At 44.5% G+C, this 14,470-nt stretch overlaps 2 protein-coding genes across 2 annotated transcripts; both read left to right on the top strand.

Annotated features, from left to right (window-relative positions):
• The first annotated feature begins 7,146 nt into the window (after positions 1-7,146).
• On the top strand, positions 7,147-8,049 carry LOC135393494 (uncharacterized). Its single transcript, XM_064623906.1, has 2 exons — positions 7,147-7,309; positions 7,391-8,049. The coding sequence occupies exons 1-2, from the start codon at positions 7,147-7,149 to the stop codon at positions 8,047-8,049; spliced, it is 822 nt and encodes a 273-aa protein (XP_064479976.1).
• Positions 8,050-8,387: 338 nt separating this feature from the next.
• On the top strand, positions 8,388-11,147 carry LOC135393503 (uncharacterized). The gene has a single exon (XM_064623917.1). The coding sequence runs from the start codon at positions 8,388-8,390 to the stop codon at positions 11,145-11,147; it is 2,760 nt and encodes a 919-aa protein (XP_064479987.1).
• Positions 11,148-14,470: the final 3,323 nt, after the last annotated feature.

Here is a 14,470-nt window from a genome sequence, read left to right on the forward strand (position 1 = left end):
GCACTTCTCTCTGATTTTGTGCGTGCCTTCGTGGAATTGTATGGCCAAGAATATGTGCCGTACAACGTGCATTTTTTGCTACACCCGGCACGTGATGTTGAAAACCAGGGGCCCCTGGATTCCTCCAGCGCTTTGCTTTTGAAAATAACATGAAAATTCATAAACGACAGATCAGGAAACCAGGGGCTGCACTTACTCAACTCATTAACCACTTCAGTCAAGAGCAGCTTGCCAACATGAGACCTGTTCGACAGGCAAAGCTTGGTCTTAGGAACCCACACAGTCATGGTCCACTAGTTGAATTACGCAGTTCACCGCAGTATGGTAATCTGAAAACGTCAAATTTTCTCTTAACAACAAGTGGGCAAGAGAGTTACTTTGTGATGAATGGGCAAATAATTGAAGTGGAAAACTTTGCGACACTGCAGTCCTCGGGAAAACGCTGTGCAATTGTTAGGAAACTGGCTCCTATGCGTGACTTCAAACCCGTTCTCTCATCATTAAGTGGGATCTATGTCGTATTGAAGGTACCAAACCTGAGAGCCTGGCCACTACAAAACATACATCAAGTTGTTTGCCTGTCATACAACTCCGCATTGGTTGCCATGCCCCTGTTGGACGTGCAGTGGGACATATGTGTGAGCTGAGGTTCAGAGTGGGAACCATCACCTTAGTGTGGGTACGCGTGAGTATGGGTGAGTAACGGAGTGCACGCGAGTTAACAAGAGGTCTAATGGAAATTGCAGGTGGTATGGGTTAGCAAACAGAGTGAGTGTGCAGACAGAAAACAGTGATACTTTGAGTGAGTTCTTGATCTTTTTGCAATGTGAGTGAGCGTGAATAAGCACAAGCGAGTAGCAGACAAGAATGTCAATCTCTCAAGTGATATTTTTCTTTTTCTTAGCCTTTTTTTTCGAATAATTCCTGCCCTGGGCATTGCTTTCACGGAAAGACAAACAAAAAACGAAAAACAAAGAGTTATAGTTACAGCGATATTGTTATTGAAGATGTAGAGAAAGTTCAAATTATTAATTGGTAGCAACGATACTCAATCAAAAACGAGAAACAAATTTAATTACATCAATTTTTGTAATATATTGCAACAGAAATTTCTAATGAACTACACAGAAATATCAAATGTGAAATGGAACTCAGAGTTATGAGGCATTCCCACCTTAGAGGTACTTACTTATGTCAATCGAGTGAACAATTGAAACAAATAGAAGACAATAATTATTTCAGGCAGTAAGCTCACAACTCATAGAATATCAGTCGAGTGAATACTTGAAACAAAGTCACAACAATAATTCTCACGACAGGTGGAGATTATAGCATTCTAAACCAGATAATAAAATTTTAATCAATAAAATAAACATAGATATGCTTTTAATTAAGTGTAGATGTGCACTTAAAAACAGAAGAGACAATTGCTCTACATTGAAAAGATGGACAGATTTTGTACTCGATATCATAAGTCATGGGAAGATGTGATAAAAAACTGCTTCGAAAAGGAGGAGCCGCGAAACGATTTCATTATCGCTGCATTTCAATACGTCCTAGACATGGTCGTATTCGGAGAAATGGTACAAACTACAGAACTGAAGGTGCAAAAATTTATATGCCGAATCTACAATACTTATAAAAATATCTGCACAACAACGTCGGAAGGGCCACTGGGATTGATGGCGGAGTTTTTGAGGTTTGCCAACGAAGAATTGGAATACACTAGACCGGATGTAATTGTAATCATTGCAATGGGCATTGCATTCATCAAGAAAGCAATCGGATCAAATTATCATATACAGGCGGTCTATATCGCACGATTCATTACGAATTTGTTGAAATTACACATATCTGAGATAGAAAGTACATAAAATCTTATCACGTGATATGTTCCACTACCACGGCAACGCAATTATTTTCTTCTACCAGTCCCTGCAATGATGTCGAATCAACAGAAGTTCAATATTGTCGTGCAAGGTCTGATGTATTATCGCCTGTTGAAACTCAACAATCATAACAATTGCGGTGGACCACCGGACGATTTTCATCTAATACTCTCTTGTACGCCATTCAAGAATCTTCATACAAAGAAAGGAAACATCAATAAGAGACTGTGCAAGTTCATCACGACAAAGTGCAAGTTGTTGAAGATATACAAACACGGCGACAACATAGCGCCTGCGTTAATCAACGCTGGATTCAAGCACCCAATAATAAGAATAAACTATTTAATGTCTTCGGAATTCATCAATGAAGACAACAAACGAAAACTTCAGAGTTTGAAATAGAACTGTAATTTATCGAAATAAACAAGAGTATAACTGAAACAATAAATGTAATCTTTGCCATCATTATAATGAATTCTTCGCATCACAATGAAAAACACTTTACATTTAGCATGGCTAGACTGAGAAGAATGATCGCTAAGGAAACGAATATTCTACAATTTGTGTAAGAATTCTCATATGGAATGAGACCTGACCACCAAATAGGTTTTAGTCGACTACACTCTGTACAAGTTCAACACCCGAAGGATAGAATTGCTGGAGAAGGAGCGGTCATTGAAATTTAGAGACATCATACATCAGTCTATGATTACAAAAAGGATCACTAATCTCCTGTGAAAACTTATCATATTTCATGAATTAAATTCCACAGTGCATGTATATTTCTCAATCAGTTGCACTAGCCCAGACATAGTAAAAGAAGAAGAAAAGGCGTCTTTGACAAGCAACCCGATTGGAGTGCGGAACAAATAAATAAATATTCTTGTCAACACAGTTGTCCGTTTGTATGACTGAATAGGAGCCGTCCAAGATAGGGCAAAACGAGAAATAAGGCAAGATAACTGATTGCGGCGGGATAAGTCAAAGCGTTCGCGACACAGTGTCATCGACTTTTACAATCGCATTCGGGTTCAGTGCCTGGGAGATAATACGAAGCCTTCGCGAAAAGCGAATCTATTATCAGATGCCACAATGCAAACGAAAGATTTTACGAGCATGACGTGCAGGCCAAGTCTACATTCCTAATCACATAGTCTTCGTAACACACGTCACACAAACGTATATGAAATAATTTCCAAGTGGCAATCAGATTTTGGGAGAACCGGATCACACAACCGCCATCAGAAGTGTTTAAACAATATACAATGAACATGAGCGTTATGCATAAACACAATGGAAGATATGTTATATTAATTATAATAACCAGATCAGCGCAGGTCACACATAAACGCAGATCCAAGTCACAAAATACACTCGAGATTTCCCGTAACCATACAGAAAAACTATCAGATTATTTTAGTGCCATAGCATCCGGGCACTACAAATGGAAAGGCCATACTTTAATTTTATAAGTCTTAAGCTCATAACGTTGTAAAACGCAAATTCCACACTGAAGCTTATTTTCTTCTTTAAATTTTCAAAGTCAAAACTGCACGCTATTTCTTGCATTTTTCTAAAGATATAGATTAAAAAGTTGTGCATACACTCACACATACTATACAAGATATTTGATTGTGGATTAAATGCTAAAATTTATCGATTTACATTCAGGAGAAGTGTTGACTACCACACAGCGGTAAGAGTTTAATTAAAATTTGAACAAGTGTTGCGATGCATTATCAGTGTTGTAGAATGTGTAATTTCACAATACGCAAGCTTTAGCTCGCCCACTTTGACGAGCACTCTTTCAAGATGTCAGAGAAGTTAATCGAATGGATTGATATTTTTTGTATACACTATAACATAATGCGAATTCTTTATGTCGTGGATATTAAAAGTTACGAATATTTTCCGAACGAAATTTACTTAAAACTCGAAGAAAGGGTCACCCGCGTCGACGAACCCGCTCAAACGAATGAACGAACGAACCCGAAAGCAACACGCTCGTGTGCGGTACCGCGTTAACGCGTCGGGCGCAGAATCGCGTTCGGTTTCGGGTACGGCATTGAGGAAACGCGGCCCGGCGTGTTGCCGAAACGTCTTCGAGGACGCGGGTGACCCTTTCTTCGAGTTTTAAGTAAATTTCGTTCGGAAAATATTCGTAACTTTTAATATCCACGACATAAAGAATTCGCATTATGTTATAGTGTATACAGAAAATGTCAATCAATTCGATTAACTTCTCTGACATCTTGAAAGAGTGCTCGTCAAAGTGGGCGAGCTAAAGCTTGCGTATTGTGAAATTGCACATTCTACAACACTTATCATAAATCGCAATACCTGTTCGAATTGTAATTAAACTCTTACTGATGTGTGGTAGTCACCAGTTCTCCTGAATGTGAATCGATAAATTTTAGCAATTAATCCACAACCAAATATCTTGTATAGTATGTGTGAGTATATGCACAACTTTTTAATCTATATCTTTAGAAAAATGCAAGAAATAGCGTGCAGTTTTGACTTTGAAAATTTAAAGAAGAAAATGATCTTTAGTGGTGTATGGTTACGGGAAATCTCGAGTATATTTTGTGAATTTGATCTACGTTTATGTGTGACCTGCGCTGATCTGATTATTATAGTTAATATAACATATCTTCCATTGTGTTTATGCATAACGCTCATCTTCACTGTATATTGGTTAAGCACTTCTGATGGCGGTTGTGTGATCCGCTCCTTCCAAAATCTGATTGCCACTTGGAAATTATTTCATATACGTTTGTGTGCTGTGTGTTACAAAGGCTATGTGATTAGAAATGTAGACTTCGCCTGCATGTCATGCTCGTAAAATCTTTCGTTTGCATTGTGGCATCTGATAATAGATTCGCTTCTTGCGAAGGCTTCGTATTATCTCCCAGGCACTGAATCCGAATGCGATTGTAAAAGTCGATGACACTGTGTTGCGAACGCTTTGACTTATCCGGCCGCAATCAGTTATCTTGCCTTATTTCTCGTTTTGCCCTATCTTGGACGGCTCCTATCCAGTCATACAAATGGACAACTGTGTTGACAATAATATTTATTTATTTGTTCCTCACTCCAATCGGGGTGCTTGTCAAAGACGCTTTTTCTTCTTCTTTTACTATGTCTGGGCTAGTGCAACTGATTGAGAAATATACATGCACTGTGGAATTTAATTCATGAAATATGATAAGTTTTCACAGGAGATTAGTGATCCTTTTTGTAATCATAGACTGATGTATGATGTCTCTAAATTTCAATGACCGCTCCTTCTCCGGCAATTCTATCCTTCGGGTGTTGAACCTGTACAGAGTGTAGTCGAGTAAAACCTATTTGGTGGTCAGGTCTCATTCCATATGAGAATTCTTACACAAATTGTGGAATATTCGTTTCCTTAGCGATCATTGTTCTCAGTCTAGCCATCCTAAATGTAAAGTGTTTTTCATTGTGATGCGAAGAATTCATTATAATGATGACAAAGATTACATTTATTGTTTCAGTTATACACTTGTTTATTTCGATAAATTACAGTTCTATTTCAAACTCTGAAGTTTTCGTTTGTTGTCTTCATTGATGAATTCCGAAGACATTAAATAGTTTATTGTGATTATTGGGCGCTTTAATCCAGCGTTGATTAACGCAGGCGGTATGTTGTCGCCGTGTTTGTATTGCTTCAACAACTTGCACTTTGTCGCGATGAACTTGCACAGTCTCTTATTGATGTTTCCTTTCTTTGTATGAAGATTCTTGAATGGCGTACAAGAGTGTATTATATGAAAATCGTCCGGTGGTCCACCGCAATTGATATGATTGTTGAGTTTCAACAGGTGATAATACATCAGACCTTGCACGACAATATTGAACTTCTGTTGATTCGACATTGTTGCAGAGACTGGTAGAAGAAAATAATTGCGTTGCCGTGGCAGTGAAACATATCACGAGATAAGATTTTATGTACTTTCCATCTCAGATATGTGTAATTTCAACAAATCTGTAATGAATCCTGCGATATAGACCGCCTGTATATGATAATTTGATCCGATTGCTTTCTTGATGAATGCAATGCCCATTGCAATGATTACAATTACATCCGGTCTAGTGTATTCCAATTCTTCGTTGGCAAACCTCAAAAACTCCGCCATCAATCCCAGTGGCCCTTCCGACGTTGATGTGCAGATATTTTTATAAGTATTGTAGATTCGGCATATAAATTCTTGCACCTTCAGTTCTGTAGTTTGTACCATTTCTCCGAATACGACCATGTCTAGGACGTATTGAAATGCAGCGATAATGATATCGTTTCGCGGCTCCTCCTTTTCAAAGCAGTTTTTTATCACATCTTCCCATGACTTATGGTATCGAGTACAAAATCTGTCCATCTTTTAAATGTAGAGCAATTGTCTCTTCTGTTTTCAAGTGCACATCTACACTTAATTAAAAGCATATCTATGTTTATTTTATTGATTAAATTTTATTATCTGGTTTAGAATGCTATAATCTCCACCTGTCATGAGAATTATTGTTTTGACTTTGTTTCAAGTATTCACTCGACTGATATTCTATGAGTTGTGAACTTACTGCCTGAAATAATTATTGTCTTCTATTTGTTTCAATTGTTCACTCGATTGACATAAGTAAGTACCTCTAAGGTGGGAATGCGTCATAACTCTGAGTTGCATTTCACATTTGATATATCTGTGTGGTTCATTAGAAATTTCTGTTGCAAGATATTACAAAAATTGATGTAATTAAATTTGTTTCTCGTCTTTGATTGAGTATCGTTGCTACCAATTAATAATTTGAACTTTCTCTACATGTTCAATAACAATATCGCATCTCTACAAACTTATTGGACTTGTCAACCACTTTGATGAAAGATTTCCATTTCAGGGAAAGGATGCGAAAAGATAGTGACCCCCGTGGGTGATATCGACGTCTATTTGCGCTGCACAATAAAATATATCGCCTTTGAACTCTCTTATCTGACCTCTAGAGCGCCCTGTTTGCTGAACGAAGTAATATAGCCCCTAACCCTTTGAGTGATAAAGCATGCGCGGTGCTATGGTCACATAGATAGAGACATATAGTCTACCGGCTTTGAGGAAAAGAGTGAAAACTGTGCACATTTCCTATGTCTTGGATACCTCTGTAGAGGAAGAAGACGTCCTGTGACACAGAGGTTGGTCCGGGTTGGTGACCTGGACAGAACACCACTACTCCTAGCTCTACAGCACCGGACATGGACCCGAGTGCTACGTCACAACGGCAGTCTGCCTCAGATCACGGCGACGCCTCCGCTTCTCCCATAGCCGCCATCTCCGCGCCCGCCAGACTACCGGACTTCTGGCCCAATAATGTCCGCCTTTGCTTTGCGCAAGCCGAGTCAGAGTTTGCACACAAAGGTATTCGCTCCGAATCGACGAAGTAGCACTTGACCATACGGGCCCTTTCGGAGCGAGACATAAGCGAAGTTGCGGACATAGTGGCCATCCCACCGACCGATACTCCTTACCAATACCTCAAGCAGGAGCTGCTACAGCGACATCAAGCAAGCACGACACCGCGCCTTCAGCGGCTGCTCTCAACAGAAGAGCTAGGCGACGACAAACCATCTCAGCTCCTGCGTCGATTGAAAGCGCTCCTTGCGGACAAGGCAAGCTCGTTCGACGAAGAATGCTTGCGGGAATTGTTCCTTCAACGCCTGCCGCGCTCCGCGCGCAGCCTGCTCACGGTGTCCCAGACCACGTCACTCACGGAGCTCGCAGCGTTGGCTGACCAACTCACGGAAGACATGTCCCCATCCGTGGCGGCTGTTCACTCGTCTCACACCCACCACGCCCAGCCCGACCTGGATTCTCGGCTACAGGCGTTGGAGAAGTCGCTTGAGAGCCTTCGTCTGGAGCTACGATCCGACCGGTCGCGCCGTCGTTCACCCTCCCCACAGCGCATCGGCAGTCGGCTGCAAGGCCGCACGGCCGCCTACCGTTCTCCGTCACCTCCACCGCCGGAATCGCCCCTTTGCTGGTATCACCTCAAATTCAGTGCAGCCTCACATGATATTATGCTAGTATCACCTCAAATTCGCTGCCCGCCAATGTCGTCCCCCTGCCAGTGGGCAGGAAACTGGTCAGCCGCCCGTTAGCGACGACGAACGGAACCCGCGCGGCGCAAAGTCGTCTGTTCTACATCACCGACAGACTTTCCGGGCTCCGCTTTCTTGTTGATACCGGAGCTCAAATCAGCGCGGTGGCGACCGTGCCAAGCGCTCCCCATGCCTCCTCCTACAAGCTGCAAATGGCTCACCCATTCCATCTTTCGGCGACCGCACCGTAACGGTACACTTCGGTTTACATCCCAAGTTAGTTCAAATGGGCGTTTGTTGTCGCGAACGTGGTACGCCCCCTTCTCGGTGCCGACTTCTTGACTTACTTTCACCTCATCGTCGACGTTCGCAAGCGCCGTCTAATCGACGTGGTGACAATGGGTTATATCACCGGAACTGCGGCAGTCCCCTCTGCTGGCATCCATACTGCGATTGCTCCCATTCCCAGGAACAAGTTCGAAGCCATCCTCGCCCAGTACCCTGCGTTGACGATGCCGTGCAATCTACGACTCCAACCCAAGCACAGCGTGACACGCTGTATCGAGACTGACGGTCCACCTGTTTTCGCCCGACCTCGACGCCTTCCGCCGGATCGTCGCGCGGTAGCACAAAAAGAATTCGAAAGCATGCTTGAACTGGGGATCGTCAGACCGTCATCCAGTACATGGGCATCTCCACTACACATGGTCCCGAAGAAGACCGGGGACTGGCTGCCCTGTGGAGACTACAGGGTGCTTAACCGTGTTACAAGACCCGACCGGTATCCCGTCCCTCACATCCAGGATTTTACCTCAAATCTACACGGCGCCACGATTTTCTCCAAGCTTGACCTTAGTAAGGCATATCATCAAATTCCCATGGACCCCGACAGCATCCCCAAGACAGCCATCACTACACCGTTTGGATTGTACGAATACGTCCGCATGCCCTTCGGCCTCCGGAACGCGGCACAAACGTTCCAGCGCTTCGTCGACTCCGTCCTTCGCGGTCTGCCATTTGCTGACGCATACATAGACGACCTACTTGTGGCACCCGCGAACCCCGAAGAGCATGAACGCCACCTCCACCAACTCTTCACTCGCCTTTCTGAATACGGCATAGTTGTCAACACCTCGAAATCCAAGTTTGGAGTAGACCATTTAGAATTTCTTGGCCATCATGTCGATAAAGAGGGCGTACGCCCTCTACCAGCCAAGGTCCAGGCAAACCAGGAATTTCCGCAGCCTACCACCCTCCGCCGCCTCCGGGAGTTCCTGGGGCTCATTAATTTTTACCGCCGTTTCTTGCCCAGGTGCTCCACGCTACTTCAACTGCTAACCGACATGCTGGCCCACCTGACAGACCCCAATGAGGATTTGATTTGGACACCCGACGCTGCAGAAGCCTTTCGCACGGTGAAGGGCCTTCTGGCGGATACCACCATGCTCGGACATCCCCATCCTTCTGCACCCACCTCCATCATGGTTGACGCCTCCAATGTCGCCATCGGCGCCGTGCTTCAGCAGCACGTGAACAGTGCCTGGGTCCCCCTGGCGTTCTTTTCTAAAGTCCTCAACTCTACGCAGTGGCAATACAGCACGTTCGGTCGGGAGCTCCTCGCCGCATTTGAGGCCGTCAAGTATTTCCGCTTCTTCGTCGAAAGACGCGAGTTCTCCCTTTTTACCGACCACAAGCGACTCGTCGGAGCCTTCCGTGCCGCTGGATCAGGGTTATCACCGAGGGAAATACGACATATCGCTTTCGTGCTTGAATTCACCGCTGACGTCCGGCACACAAAGGGACAAGCCAACACTGTCGCCGACGCTCTGTCTCGGGCCGTAGAGACGCATGCCCTGACGGTGCCTGATCTGATCGACTTCAATGAGCTTGCGCGCGCGACCCGGAACTCGCGGGCTTTCCACACCCTGACTACTCACTCCGGCTGGAACGCGTTCCCTTCCCTGACTCAGACGTCCAACTCTGGTGCGACGTCTCCACTAACCCTCCCAGAGTTTACCTCCCCGCATCCGTACGACGCAATATCTTCGAACGTCTCCACAGCTTATCCCACCCCAGCATCCGTGCTTCGCAGCGCCTCATATCCTCTCGTTACGTGTGGCACGACATGCGAACCGACGTGCGCAACTGAGTACGATCCTGCATCCCTTGCCAAGCTTCTAAAGTACATCGTCATACCCACTCGTCCTCTCGTCAAATTCCCCATGCCAGACGCCAGATTTGATCATGTTCATCTGGATCTTGTTGGCCCATTACCATCTTCGCAAGGCAACAAGTACATACTGACCATGATCGACAGGTTCTCCCGCTGGCTCGAGGCCGTGCCCCTGCCGGACATCACTGCTGAGCAAGTGGCCCGCGCATTCGCGTCTTCCTGGATCTCAAGGTACGGCGCCCCGCTCAGGCTCACCACGGACCGCGATAGGCAATTTGAATCCCGTCTATTCCGGAGCCTGGTTACACATCTGGGCTCCAAGCATATCAGGACGACTGCGTACCAACCCGCAGCGAACGGACTCGTGGAACGATGCCACCGCCAACTTAAGGCCGCTATCCGACCCTATCCGTCACCAAACGACTGGACTGAGCATTTGCCATTTATCCTGCTTGGCCTCCGATCCGTCTTCCGCGATGACCTAGGATGCACCGCTGCGGAGCTGCTCTATGGTACCACCCTGCGCTTACCAGGAGATTTCTTTTCATCCTCACCCCACGACGCTGAACCCACCGTCGAATTCGTCGAGCGCATACGACGAAGCATGGCACAGCTCTGCCCCACCGCTAAGAGGGCCTCCGCGTCCCGACCCACATATATCCCCAAGGAACTACAGACTACCAAGTTTGTCTTTCTGCGCCATGACGCTGTCCGAAAGCCTCTGCAGCGGCCCAACGACGGACCATATGAAGTGATCGAGCGTGGGCCGGCCACCTTCAAACTTAAAATCGGCGATCGCCTGGACACAGTCACCTTAGACCGCCTCAAGCCCGCCTTTGTATTTACAGACTCCAATCCTGGCCTCCTTCCTCCGCCCTCTGCTGCGCCCTCTTCTCCTAAGAGAGTGCGCTTCCGGACTCAAAGGGGGGAGGGAGAGTGGTGTAGAGGAAGAAGACGTCCTGCGACACAGAGGCGCGAGACATGACTGCAGTTCCTTCTTCTACGTTCGGCCTTTGACCAGTAAAGACGTTCTCTCCCCCTTACTGGCTCGTCCCTTCACCTCCATCAAGGTTCGTAGTGTTTGTAAGAATGAAAATTTTATATTGATCGATTTTATGATGGATCAATGATAGATTATTTTACTTTGTTGATGTTTACGTGTCGCCACGTGTTCCTCTGTTCTTCAGCGTTAAGTCTGTGCTATTTCGCCTTTTGATAGATTGATTAGCTATTATTTCTCTATGTGTTGGATGGTACGCGGGTTTGGCTCTCTATTAATTGTAGCTGTTGATTGTGTTGTTTCTCGTTATTTCCTTACGTCTATGCTGTTCACTTAATAAGAAATTAAAAGTTGAGTAATGTTGGAATATGAAACTGAGATTCCCTATTGCGCTCGAAATGTTATGACAGATATTCACGCTATTGCAATGATGGTCCTCACGTCTCAGTCTTTTTCTAATACAATTTGTAATTTGATTGTCATCATATTGATTAAGAATATCTTCTTTGTAGTGGTATAGATTTTATTTCCTCTTGTGTTCTTGTCGTTCGTGTTCTGTTTGTTGGCTAGGAGCGTGCTATGTGGTGAAGTTCATTTTAACATGTCTACTTTCTGATGAGTTTGATTTTTTCTTCTGATTTTCTGAATGATAGATTACTCTGTTGTTTTGATTAGGAACATCTTCCTTTTAGTGGTATATATTTTATTTCCTCTTGTGTTCGTGTCGTTCTTGTCGTTCGTGTTTCGTGGTCTTCCATACATCTATTGGCAGCTGTCTTCAACAAATCATGGTAGATATCATCAGATCTGGTTGTTGGCTAGGAGCGTGCTATGTGGTGAAGTTCATTTTTAACATGTCTATTTTATGATGAGTTTGATTTTGCTGTTCACATTTAACTACATACAACTTCTCGCTACTGCACTGATGGTTCTCACGTATAGGAATATTAGACTTTTTATAATACAATTTGTAATTTTGTTTGTAATCATATTGATTAAGAATCTTTGATTAAATGTGGTGATCCTTTTTTCGTTTTGATATGGTGTAGCAATTATTTCCCTACATGCCTATGATTGATTCTATATTAATGCTATGTCTTGATTCGAATTATTGCCTTATGTCTGCGCTATTCACTTCATAAGAAATTAAATTTGTGTCATGTTGGAATATTAAACTTAGCATATTGTGGTCGAAATTACTTACATCTATCAGGTTCTCACGTCTCAGGCTTTTTATAATACATCTTGTAATTTTGTTTGTAATCATATTGATTAAGAATATCTTCTTTGATTAAATGTGTTATCACTTCTGATTCATTGAAAACTTGTGATTACTGTTAATAAAAATATTGTGTTTGATTTGTGATACATATTCAATGCTATTGTATCATACCTATAATAAGTATATTCTTTGTTACGTGTATTGTGTTCCTTCTACTTGAGATTTTTGGCTAAGTTTTTCCCATTCACGCAGAGTCATAACATAATTCCTAATGACTTTAATAAATATATTTTCACTTGTACTTTTGTGTATATCTATCCTTTGCATGTAAACAGCCTACTGCACACCTGTTGTTGCTGGAAAAATTACAATTCAAGTCGACTCAGGCTGAAAAAATGACGAAAGTCGGCGGCCCAGGCTGAAAAATGACGAAAGTCGGCGGCCCAGGCTGAAGGGTAAACGCGCACGCAGCCCTCCGGCCACGCGCCGCCCACAACAGCAGCCCTCCACTTGAGCGCCGCCCACCTGTCGCAGGAAGGAAGTCGGCCCAAGTAGGAAAATGGTGAACTAAGTCAGCCCAGGGTGAAGGGTAAGCGCGCACGCAGCCCTCCGGTCACGCTCCGCCCACCACAGCAGCCCTCCACCCGAGCGCCGCCCTGTTACAGATGGTGAAGGTTTTTCGGCTGGGTTTTTCTCCTTCACCTGATTGGCATCACAATTGGCACAATTCCCAGCACTATTGGCTTTAATAAATATATCTCAACTTAATTGGAATTACAATTGGCATTAATAAATATATTTTCACTTGTAATTTTTGTGTATGACCCTTCTTTGCGTGTCTCTGCATGTAAACCGCTCACCTGTTGTATCGGAAAAATATGTGAAGTCGGCCCACGTATGGCCAAAGAAGTCTGCCCATGCTGAAAAATATGCCATGATGAGCGCACGCGCAGCCCTCCCGCGCCGATAAGCGCGCGGACAACCCTCCCCACACGCGCCGCGCGGGGAAAAATACGCGCAGGGCTCAGGGGCAGGGATCCTGTAGTTTTGCCTCCAAGTTAATAGGACCCCCCCTCCTACTACTTGCTTGAGTATGCGGTACAGTGCCTACAGTATGAGTTTCACTTTGACGTCGTCACTCTCCTTCGAAGAAAGAATATTTCCGATGGAACTGGTCACTTCAATTCTCTTGGCCATTGTCGAAAAGCTTCAACACGGCGGAAAGCAGGAGAGGAACCACCGACGAAAGAACGCCCTGCTCTCGCTGCTGAGACAGATAGTGCTTCAAACGTTGCGGATTCTTGTGAATCTTTTTATATGCGAGCCGGCGTAAGAAGCGTTTGTGCTTCTTCAAACGCGCGAACGTATCTGGAGCCAACGACACTTTTCTGTTCAATACATTGAGACAAATTTCGGAGAGGTGTTTCATGTCGGAGGAGGAAGAACGTCTCAAGACGTGGCGACGGCGCGGAGGGGGTAAAGTGTAAAGTACTTTGAGTAAAGTGAGATGAGGACGGAGATTCATTTCGGAGCGTAGATATATTGACGTTCACCCGGAAAGATATTGCTACGCAACCTGTGGTCCTCGTGCGTATAGTCGTGAAGATCCACGAGTAAATAAGCGTGGGGTGATGACATCGCTTGTTTATATGCGTCCAGAAAATACTCTAATCTTTTTCTACCAAATAGCTGTTGGCCGTAATGTTCCATCTGGTGCACGCTGCGCACGGTGCGCCACAGGACGACGTAACTGGCGTTCTAGGATATAGTTCTAAAATGGCTACTGTTGAAAAAGATGTTTTGTACGAGTAAGAAGATCGGCGCGTTGGCGTGGTGAGAACCCCGAATGAAAAGATCGTTCACCTCATTCAAGGAATTGGCGTCGGTCATATGATCGTCGACGATGATGAGCGTGGCGCGCGACGTATCCCACTCGCGAGGTAGCTCCTTGGTAAATTTTACGAAGTCTCCAAATTCGTCCTGCATGCTCGGCGAAGCATATTTCTGCACGTAGAATATTTGCGAGGGAGGCTTGTCAACGACGTTGTTCAGGTTCCTCAACACGTTCGTTACGAATGTGGATTTA

The sequence above is a fragment of the Ornithodoros turicata genome, chromosome 1, assembly GCF_037126465.1.
Source record: "Ornithodoros turicata isolate Travis chromosome 1, ASM3712646v1, whole genome shotgun sequence".
Lineage (NCBI taxonomy): Eukaryota > Metazoa > Arthropoda > Arachnida > Ixodida > Argasidae > Ornithodoros > Ornithodoros turicata.